The sequence below is a fragment of the Cnephaeus nilssonii genome (genome assembly GCF_951640355.1).
Source record: "Cnephaeus nilssonii genome assembly, chromosome: 13".
NCBI lineage: Eukaryota > Metazoa > Chordata > Mammalia > Chiroptera > Vespertilionidae > Cnephaeus > Cnephaeus nilssonii.
Window position 1 is genome coordinate 5,281,381 of NC_137084.1, and position 11,366 is coordinate 5,292,746.

At 53.5% G+C, this 11,366-nt stretch overlaps 1 protein-coding gene across 1 annotated transcript; it reads left to right on the forward strand.

The window, feature by feature from the left end:
• The first annotated feature begins 317 nt into the window (after window positions 1-317).
• CDC42EP2 (CDC42 effector protein 2) lies at window positions 318-11,327 on the forward strand. Its single transcript, XM_079787922.1, has 3 exons — window positions 318-430; window positions 4,890-9,829; window positions 10,097-11,327. Exon 2 carries the CDS (start codon window positions 5,239-5,241, stop codon window positions 5,869-5,871), a length of 633 nt encoding a protein of 210 aa, XP_079644048.1. The 5' UTR covers window positions 318-430; window positions 4,890-5,238; the 3' UTR covers window positions 5,872-9,829; window positions 10,097-11,327.
• The last annotated feature ends 39 nt before the right edge of the window (window positions 11,328-11,366 follow it).

The following is an 11,366-nucleotide window of genomic DNA, read 5'->3' on the forward strand; positions in this document are numbered from 1 at the left end:
ACACTGAATTCACTTGTGCAGACGCCTCCCAGACCCAGCCCTCCAGGGAAGGAACCGGTCCGAAGACGCTCTTTGATTCTGCAGAATTCACTCTTCCAACTGCCGCCCCCTCGGCCCTCCTAGAGCTGAGCATTTAGGTTCCGACGGGCACAGCCGGAGTCCACGGAGCTCAGCCAGGCGCTCGGTGGGACTGGACCCCCAGGACCGCTTCTGCTCGCTGGCGCGGAGCTGCGGAGGGAGCCCAGGCGGGGCCGCAGGCGCGGGGCGGGGAGTGGGCGGGGCCTGCCCGGGGAGGCCGGGCATTGGCTCCGCGGGCCCGGGGCGGGGCTTCAGGGACCAGGTCTGCACAGCAAGTTCCCAGCCGGAATCGGCCGCAGGGTCCAGCTCCGGAGCCGCTGCCGCCCGCGAGCCCGCCGCCTGCGCGCTAAAGGTGAGTTCCCGCCGGGCTTCTGCAGCCTGACCGCGGCTCCGAGGGGTCGCCCGAGAGGCCCACCCTGTGGCGCTCCGTCACTCCCGCTCCCATCTCACCTCCGCGCAGGTCCTTTCCCCGGAGCCGCGGGCTCCACGGTGTTTCCCGCCTGTGCCTCGGTCCCAGCGGCCACACCCGAGCCCTCTCTGCCTGCGGGGCGCCGTGCATCCCGAACCCGAACTCCCGATCCGCCCTCCACCCTGCGCCTGAGCTACCCGCGCCCCCCCCCCCCCCCGGGGCCCGGGAGCGCCTTCCTGCCGCCCGGTGTCCCCACCCGCTCTTGCTGGGAGCACTGTGCCCAGGGCTAGGGGTCGTATTTTTAGCGGATGGTGAGGTGTCCTCCTATCTTTAGCCACGGCCGCGAGCGTCCTGAAACGGATCCGGGCTGGGCTGGGCTGCGCTCCGGGAGAGGGCGGGGAGGGATCGGCGCAGGAACCCGAGCTGGGGCTGAGGAGCGGGGCCCGCGGGAGCCAGGGGCGGGGGCCCGCACGCCGAGCTCTGGCCCTGCGCCGAATGGACACTCGGACATCGCCCAGGCCGGAAAGCACGGAGGGGGGCTCCTCCCAGAGCTTGGAGACCCGCGCAGGGTCCCGGATCGCCCCTTTCCCCGTGATTGTCTGGTTGTGAGACAGAACCCCCCCTTCACACTCCCAAGCAAAGAAGATCCCGCAGACCATCCGCATCTGGTGCGCGAACGTGAGGCTCCTTGGGGGCGCCTGCCTGGAGCCGGAGGCGCGCCGGAGACCCCAGCGCGCGCCCGGACTCCTCCAGGACTCGGAGCCAGAGACTCTAGAGCGAGCGCGCGCGCCACCTAGCGACCTCGGTTTCCAGCGCCGCCCGGGATCTCGAGAGACAGCCCCCACCCCCGCCCCTCCCAGCTCCCCGCCTCCCCAGGCCTGCGAGGGGTATTCTTCGCTGGCTGTGCTGGGCGGGCCAGGAGGTGGACGCCCGGGGTCAGGGACCCTTGTTTTTTTTGTCTTGTTGGGAGCGCTGTGTCCAGATCACAAAAGTGCTCGGGGAGGCCCTACAGCTGTTTGCGGAATAAAAGGCCTGGCTGACGGTGACATCGCTGCTCTCCATTGCAGCATAGCAGTAGGGTCTCCAGTAGCCCTCTGGTGATGGCTTTATTGCCAGCCCATTTTATGGATGGGGAAGGTGAGGACCAGAGAGGAAAGGTGTCTTTCCCCAAATCAGAGTGAATCCTAAGTGGAGATGGATTTAAGGTCGGTCTCCTGATTTTGAGGTCAGGCTGCTCTTAGAACACCCCTGGTAGGGGTAGGGAGTGGTCTAGTATTCCTTGTGATGGGAGGTCATTTTCTCCGAAGGAGGCACAGAGTGGCTGGGTCCGAGATTCAGCTTCTGCTTCTCTAAAAGGCCGTGGTGACACCCGCCGTGCTGTGTCTGGGAGCATTCAAATGGAAGCTGTGCAGGGCGGCTGGATGAGGGGTCTTGTGGTTGCCAAATGTGAATTCTTGCGGCTTGATGGTTGCAATTCTCAGCTCTCCCCTGGGTGGCTGCTGCTGGCCCAGCCCTTCCTCGATAGCCTGTTCTCCCACATCTGGAATTGGGCGGTACATCTGGCTCTGAGGGAGCCAGCTGTCAGGGACGCCCAGTTTGTTGTGGAAACACTCAGGCTGTCTTGGCACCCCTGTGTAATGGGGGGGGGGGGGAGGGCTGGCCCAGGCTCTGAGCAATCCACCAGTCAGCCCCTCTGTCCATGAGCAAAAAGGAAGGAAAAGCCACCCCAGGACTTCTCGCCTGCCAAGGAGACAGATAGAGTGTGTGTCAGCACGCGCCCCCCAGGCCTGGCATGGTGGGCATCTGTTAGATGAATGAGGGGACTCTAAGACCTTGAGGCACCCATTGCCGCCCCCTCCTCCCCCCAGCTCCTTCCAAGCTTAGCTGGAATTCCGACACTGGAGACTTAGACCTTTGTTTCCTGTTAAGCTGCAGGTGCTCGGGGAGGGGCAAGATGTCCGGTCTCTGAGGCTCAGCGTGCTGACCCTGGGTGTCCGGTGCTGGGTGGGGTTTCCTCAGTGAGAGCCTGGGCTGAGGGGTGATTCTGCCACGTCTGCATCCTCCTGCCTCCTTCCTGCCTCCTCCTGCCAGCCCCTCACCCTCCCCTCACCCGCCCAGGATACTGGGGCAGAGCCGCAGGGCTGCCCTGCTCAGCCCTCCCTGGCTGATTCCCACTTGCTCAACCCCTGCCGGCCCGGGCGGGGACGGGGCAGAGGGAGATGGTGAGGTCGTGTGGGTGCCCGCTGGATGACCTTGGACACGGTCCTTCCTTTGCCTTTTGTGCTCTGACATCTGTATCCACGTATCAGGGCCTCTCCCTCACTGTGAGAACTAGAGCGAGTGCTCGGAAGGAAGGCCTCCTGTTAACCCAGTGTGACGCCCCTTCAGAGGGTGTTTATTTTTTCCACATTAAAAAATGCTTTATTTTTCTGATTTTATAAACAATGTGCACATAAATAATATAAGCTTATTAAGAATCTGAGTTTGCCCTAACCGGTTTGGCTTAGTGAATAGAGGGTTGGCCTGCGGACTGAATGGTCTCGGGTTCGATTCCGGTCAAGGGCATGTACCTTGGCTGCGATGACATCCCCAGTGGGAGGTGTGCAGAGGGGGCTGATGGATGTTTCTCTCTCATCGATGTTTCTAACTCTCTATCCCTCTCCCTTTCTCTCTGTAAAAAATCAATAAAATATATGTATATATATAAAAAAAAGAATCTGACTTTATAAAAGTATGAACAAGTAAAGCAGAGTCACCAGAAATATTACCACCTTAGAGAAGTACCATCAATATTTTGACCGCCATCCTTTCATATTTACATATTTTATTTTATAGTAACAGGGCTAAATATTAGATAATTTTTATTGAGGACACCTTTCCTCTCACATCACTGACCTCACATTCCATCCCTGCCCCCCACTCCAGTCTCGGTAGCACATATGACATCTAGTGCTGGTCTCCCATATTCTCTGTTCACACATAGAATAAAATTCTACGCGGATTGTATGTAGGTACATATACATGTGTATATGGGGAGTGGGAGGGGAGTTGGTCAAGGCTTCCAATAAATGGAATCTTCTAGACTACATTTTTGCATTTTGCTTCTCTCCCTCGGCAGTGCCTTGTGGGCATTCCTCCAATGTCTTATAGCTCCAGTTTGTTTTGTTTTATCCTCACCCGAGGATATTTTTCCATTGATCTTTTAGAGAGAGTGGGAGAGGGAAAGACAGAGAGAAACATCGATGTGAGAGAAACATATCAATTGGTTGCCTCTTGCATGTGCCCTGACCAGGGCCCGGGCCGGAGCCTACAACCAAGGTACATGCCCTTGACCGGAATCGAACCCAGGACCCTTTGGTCCACAAGCCGGCACTATCCACTGAGCCAAACCAGCTAGGGCATAGCTCCAGTTCTTAAATGGGGATGATGGGAGGGTGGTTGTGATAAATGAGATGTATTTGCAAAGAACTCAGCAAAATGCCAGACAAAGAACAGAGACCCCCCCAACTGGTCCCCCCATCCATCTTCCCCTTAGGTGCTAGGGCAGGGAGGGGGGCAGAAACTACATTAGACTCAGCCCCTGCCCTAAGGAACTCCTAACCAGGAGGAGGAGAAAAGAGAAATTGTGAGGTGACCTCACTTCCAGGTGGGATGTGATTGGGCCAAATGGAGGGCCGGCGGGGGGGGGGGGGGGTGTCTCAGTAACATGGCTCTGCCAGCTGATCACCTACAGTGTGTCCAGTCCTGTGCCAGGTCTGGGTGGGTGAGACAGAGGTTACAAGATCTCTGTCCTCTGCCAGGTAGGGAACTGAGACCAGTCTATGAGAGCCCCAGGCAATTTGGCACCTGCCTGCCATTTCTTGGGGCGCCATTGATGTGCAATAGCGAGTGAGTGCCTGGGCCATGGTGATGAGCAGAGCCAGGGACCCAGGGCAAAAGACCAGAGCCAGGACTTTTTTTTTTAATCCTCACCCGAGGATATTTTTCCCATTGATTTTTAGAGAGAATAGAAGGGAGGGAGGAGGGGGAGAGAGAGAAACATCGATGTGAGAGGGACACATTAATTGGTTGCTTCCCGCACAGACAACCGAGGTACATGCCCTTGACCAGGAATTGAACCTGAGACCCTTCAGTCTGCGGGCCGACACTCTAACCACTGAGCAAAACTGGCCAGGGCCAGTTTTTATGGGACTTTGGGCCTGTCATTCAGGTTCCCGGGCCTCAGTTTCCCCTCTTGTAAGAGAGCGGCTTGGCGCTGGTGATCCAGGCCTCCGGTGCAGCGGGCCTAGGACTGAGCACGCGCTCCTTCCAGCGGGGCCCCTGCACTTGGGCTGCCAGGGCTGGCACTGCGGCCTCTGCCTTCTGTCCTGTCCCTGACTTGTACCCTTGGTGTTTCTTTCAGCTCCTCAGCCGGGACCAGGGAGACACGCACAAGGGCGACACCAGGGAGCACAGCTGCCTACACATCACCTTTCTGCTGCCAGTTCCAGAAGTTCTCCACGCTTTCGGGAGAGTGTGACTTGCGTTATCTCCACCCCCTGACTTCAGCAATAGTTCGTCTTTCTTTTTCTAATTCCTTGGGCCAACTCTGTGACCACACCCTGCTCCCTGCCCTTTGCAGGGTTTTGGTGCCTGAAAACCACCCTCCGGGTGTGTCCGGTCGAGTGGCGAGAGGAGGCAGCAGGAGCCTGTGGTCTCGGCGAGCGGACGGCCTCTAGCCCCGGCAGCCAGGCCCGGGTGGGGAGGTCACTATGTCCACCAAGGCGCCCATCTATCTGAAGCGTGGCAGCCGCAAGGGCAAGAAGGAGAAGCTTCGGGACCTGCTGTCCTCAGACATGATCAGCCCGCCGCTGGGGGACTTCCGCCACACCATTCACATCGGCAGTGGCGGGGGCAGTGACATGTTCGGTGACATCTCCTTCCTGCAGGGCAAGTTCCACCTCCTCCCTGGGACGGCAGTCGAGGGACCCGAGGAGGATGGCACCTTTAACCTCCCCTTCCAGTTCACCCCCGCCGCCCTGTGCGGGCAGGAGCTCCCCGAAGGGCCGTCCCCTCTGCTCAAGAACGCCATCTCCCTCCCGGTCATCGGTGGGCCCCAGGCCCTCACGCTGCCCACAACCCAGGCCCCACCCAAACCCCCTCGCCTGCACCTGGAGACCCCTCAGCACTCCCCACAGCCTTCCCCGCAGGAGGCAGGGAGTGTGGACATGTGGAGAATTCCGGAGGCGGGCTCAGCCCAAAATGGGCTGACCCCTGAGTCGGGGGCTGAGGAGCCCTTCCTGTCCCACGCCAGCTCCCTGCTCTCCTTGCACGTGGACCTGGGGCCGTCCATCCTGGACGACGTGCTCCAGATCATGGACCAGGACCTGCAGGTCCCCACATAGGACCGGGGCGAGCCAGGCTGGAAGCCTAGGCTGGGGTGAATGCCGGGAAGCGCAGGGGACATGGCCCTGGCCTACAAGTCGGGATCCCAAGTCCTGCTTGTGTGGTCACTGGCCAGAGATCTCTCACTCTGAGCCTTTGTTGGCCTCCCTCCCCCCTCTCCCCATGGGCAGAGTACATCTCACTGCTTTCCCATGAAACCCACGAGGACACGTGCAGAACTCAGCCCAAAGGGCCCTGAGCATGTTGGGCCGCCTGGGCACCCACTACCAACTGCTCCTCCTTCCCTCAGACCGCTTGGGTGACGGCTCTGCTGAAATGGACTCCCCTTTCACCTCCCTTCTGCCTCAGCCCCCTCGGATGCCCTGACTGGGGGGCAGGGAAGAGGCAGGGCACAGACCTTTGGTGTCATGTCCTGGACGGGAAGCATGGCATCAATGACCGAATGCCCCTCCACCCCATCCCCTTCCACATGACCAAGGGTTCTGGTCGCAATAAAACTTGCTGCTGCTCATAGTTGTGCTTCCTGTACCCCTGTCCCCGAAGACAGGCCCGTCTGCAACCCGGGCTGACCCTGGGGGGGACCCCAGCTCCTGGCTTCGGGAGATTTTCCCTGATTCTGAGGGCCTGGGACTGGGAGGGACCTGACAGTACTATCAATGCTGTTTATTGAGCACCTGCAGTGTACTTGGCGTGCTCCAGGTGCTGGGGACACCAGACAGACATGATCCCTGCCCTCTTGAAGCTAATGTTCTAGGAGGAGAAAGATACTAAGTTTGTAAGCAAGGAAGCTGATTCCCTATAGTGTTGAACACTGTGAAAAAACTGTTTGACCGGAAATGCCTGGGGCAAGGGGTACGGTGGTGTCGGGGCACATTAGGATGATCACGTGTGATTCTGAGCCAAACCTAGGGCACTTATTAATCGGTGCTTTTTCCCGGCAGATATTTATATGCTTGTCTTTACCTTTAAACACAGTAAGCAGTGTTAGTTTACGGCCATTATCAGATAAGTTCGGAATCTTAAATCTTTGTGGGTCAGTTTATGTTTTCTGTTGTTTGTGTCAGTTCTTGTGCAGGGTTTCTTATTTCTTTGTGTGCCTGATTACCTTTGACTGTGGACTGAATATCATATCTGAAAAATGGTGTTTAGAAATAATTTGAAGCCTTGGATGACAGTACATTCCTTCGGAAAGGACATTGCTTGCTACTAAATATGCTTGCTTCTGCCAGGTGACTAGGGGCACAATAAGGATGGGTCCAGCTGAATCCAAGTTCAAGGCTTGAGCGTCCCTGGACCACCCAGGTAATATGATTCTGGGCTACATGTTCATACAAGTAGGGGTCCCATCTTAAAGTGTGTGTGTGTTGGTGGGGTATCGGACTTCCTACCTTGGGCAGGCTCTGGGTTTTGATTTTTGGCCCTCCCCACCAAAGACTGCCAAACAACAGCTCAGTTTCACTGTTGTATCTTCCAGATCGGTAAATGTCTCCAGAATAAAAATTGCTTTGAATTCTGGGCTTACCTCTCTGGGTTTGAGCCTCCTAAATGTTGGCCCAGTGATTCTTCACTATATTATTAGCTTTGCAATGCTTTTCAGATTTTTTTGTTCACGTTCTCTGATTTTTCATTTGTCTTCAGTGGGAATGTTGGAATTAAATAACTAACCAGGAGCCTGTCTCCAATTAACTGAATGTAATATTAAGAAAACCCCCTGGGCTTCATTTATATTTCTTTCCCCACTGGGTAATAGCAGTCCTGTTACCCCCTTATCAATTAGTATCAATCACCCCAGCTGATAGTAGTACCCTCTTTTTACTTTTTTGCCCAGTGGATGTAGAATGCAAAATGACCCGTTGGCAAGCTCAGCTCCTGATTTAGAGAAATCATATTGTGCCCCCTGGTGGAAACATAACTCCCTTTGGTCCTTAAAGGCTCTAGACCAGCCAGAGCCAGAAGCGACTGGCAGGCACAGGAAACATTTTGCAAAAGTCTTTAGTTCAGATGGCAAGTGGCTGCACCCCCTACGTCCACTCCTCGGTTTCTGTCTGAAGAGAAACGCTGTATGACTGACTGGTCGCTGGTTCTGAACATATAGAGTACCTATTATTCAGTGATACAGCATTTCTTAAAAGGAGCCTGCAAGGACGGAAAGCCATTGATGCTGGGCTCATAAACTGCCTTCCCAATGAGACAGAACCAGCCTACTTATTAGTGCTAATGCTTTTCATTTAAAAATTTTTATTGAATTATAAATACAGAGAAGTGCACAAATCTTGTGTAGTTCAATTAATTTGTGCAAAGTGAACAAACCTATGTAACTACTACCAAGGTGAAGAAAAGGAACATTACTAGCACCCCAGGAGACAACTCATGCCCCCTCCTTGTCACTGTCCTGTAAAGGTAACACTCTCCTGACTTGTAGCCCCATAGTGTCTGTCTGTGTAACTTTATATAAATGGAATCAAACATGATGTCCTTTTAAAATTGTTTTCTCCTACTCAGTATTAAGTTTTTGAGATTGATTCATGTTGCTGTATAGCAATAGTTTGCGCTTTTCATTCTTGTTTAATCCATTCTGCTGTTGTGGGCACTTGAGAGGTTTCGAGTTTAGGGCTATTCCAATGAATGCTGTTGTGCACATTCTTGTCCTTTCTTTTTGGTGTGTAGATTCACAATTGGAAATGGTGAATCACAGCCTATGTGAGCGTTCAGCTTTATTGATAGCTTACTCTGTCAGTCAGCTCAGACCGTTGTAACAAAATACCATGGACTGGATGGCTTCCACCACAGACATTTATTTCTCATACTTCTAGAGGCTGGGGAGTCCAAGATCATGGTGCCAGCAGATTTGGTTCCTGGTGAGAGCCCACTTCCTGCCTTGTCAACATCTGCCTTCTTGTTGTGTCTTCATGGAGAGAGACATCTCTGTCTTCTTCTTCTTTTATTTTTTTAAAAATATATTTTATTGATTTTTTACAGAGAGGAAGAGAGAGGGATAGAGAGTTAGAAACATCGATGAGAGAGAAACATCGACCAGCTGCCTCTTGCATAACCCCTAACTGGGGATGTGCCCGCAACCAAGGTACATGCCCTTGACCGGAATCGAACCTGGGACCCTTGAGTCCACAGGCCGACGCTCTATCCACTGAGCCAAACCGGTTTCGGCTGTCTTCTTCTTCTTCTTTTAATAGGAACTATGTATTTAATACAACAACATCTTTTTTTTTTTTTCTCCTCTTGTTAATCCTCACCTGAGGATACTTTCCTATTGATTTTTAGAGAGAGTGGAAGGAAGGGGGAGAGACAGAGAAACATCGATGTGAGAGAGACAGATCGATTGGTTGTCTCCCACAGGGGGCCAGGGATAGAGCCTGCAACCGAGGTCCATACCTGTGACTGGAATGGAACCAGGGACCCTTTAGTCTGCAGGCTGACTCTCTATCCACTGAGCCAAACCGGCTGGGGCTCTGTCTTCTTAAAGGGGCACTAATCCCTATAATGAGGGTTCTACCCTCATGACCTTATCTCCACCTAATTACCTCCCAAAGGCTCCACATCCAAACACCATCGCATCGGGGTTAGGGCTTCAACGTGAATGCGGGGTTTGGGGGGGGGACGACACAAACATTTAGGCCATATCACATACTTCTGATTCCTTGGCTGGAATTAACTCTGATACCCTTTGTCCCCACAATCATTTGGTTCCCAGAGTATCTCTGGGGTCCTCCAAGCTGCTGACACCTAGTCTGCAAGTTTGGTACAAGGGGCAGATGATGACAAATATCTCACAACTCTCATCTGCCAAACAATTCTGATGGTAAGACGTGTCAGGATTCTGAAATATTAAAAATGGGCGAGAGGGAAGGAGATATGTGCATCTTGGAATTGATGAGATAGGTATATGACAAGGACCAAAAACCAAGCTCTGATAGTTATAGGTGGAACAGAGGACAGAGAGTCAAGAAAATAGGCCGCTGGACTGACAGTGTGATGGGACAGCCAGGTGCATGTTTCAGAAACCTGGAGCGAAGTTGGAAAAAGGAGGGACTGGTCACTGGTGCCATGGGAGTTGACAGGCTGTTGAGGACAGAGAAGAGATCTCTAAATTACTGAAATGAACGTCATGGTGACTTTGTTAGGAGCTGTTTCAAGTGACTTGGTGGGCACAAAACCCCCTTTAAATCAGGTGCAAAGACTTGGAAATAAGTCAACAGAGATAGGAAGTACAAACAGAACATTGGCTATGAAAAGGTGAAAGAAATGGGGTGATAATCGAAGGCAGACATGGGTTCAAGGAAGGGCTTCTTTTTAAAGGACACTAAGCCATGTTTGTACACACATTTGCATGCTTCGACAGTGAAGGAGAAATGAGTGGTACAGAAAGAGGGGTAGGTGCAGTGTTGTAGTGTACCCCGAATCTCACAAAGGACGCCTCAATCAAGAAGTCGAATTATGGAGTCATTTATTAAAGGCCGGCGGCTTACGCGGGGGCAATCAGCACTCCAAATCTCGCAGCCCTGAAATGCTCGCCACACCTGGCTTATATGCAGAATATCACAAAGGTATCGATTACATCTTTGGGTTTGGAATGAGGAACCTGGTTTGCACAAAGCAGTTACAGAAGCGAAATTGAGCAAGTTAGTTATCTATAAAGATTAAGTATAGTTTTGGGTCTACGGATCACTGAATCAACAGAAACACATTATCTGGAGCCACTGAGGCAATTTAGGGTAATTGTGTTGTCCTGGTCTCGGGACCACTGGGTCAACCGGAACGCATTATCTGTAGCTACTGAGACAATTTAGGGTAATTGTGCTGTCCTGGTTCCCAGGTACAGAAGAATGTGCTTCGATAACCAGTAAGATCACAATCAATGGGATGTTCAAACCACCATCCATGGAGTATTCAATCGATTGGGATAGCATACATAAGTTCAGAAAATCAAAATAACTTTTCTATTGTTTTAGCAAGCAAGTAAGTACAGAACCCAAAACAGCAGGGTTGAAGTTAAAGTTAAAACTGCAGTTTCTACCTGAGATGATCAGCAGGAGGGAAGCTCAGAACCTCGGTGGAGGGGACAGCTCAGGCAGGAGCAGGAGGCGAGGGAGAAGAGGTAGGTACCAGGGAAGCGGGTGGCAGGAAGGCGGGGTTACTGAGCAGACCCCCATATGTAGGCCAGAGAATTACCCAGTTCTGGGCGTTAATTTTCCTCTCCCTAAGGCCACGTTTGGCATCCCAAGTGGACTGTGCGCCATTATCTTCCGCTACCCACCCCCGCCCCGCCGGTGATGACAGCAAAGGGTTAACCACAAGGTTAAAGGTCAGCGAGGGCACACCTAGCCCACCTCCGGGCCTGCCAGTTTTCACCAACCACGCTCTCTCCTTTCTGACGCGGCCAGAGCCTCCTCCCCTCCTCCAGCTCCTCCAAACGGAGAAGGCGGGGCCGGAGCGGGCGCCTCGGCGCGCGCGCCTTGTCCGTTGCGCCTGCGCGTCG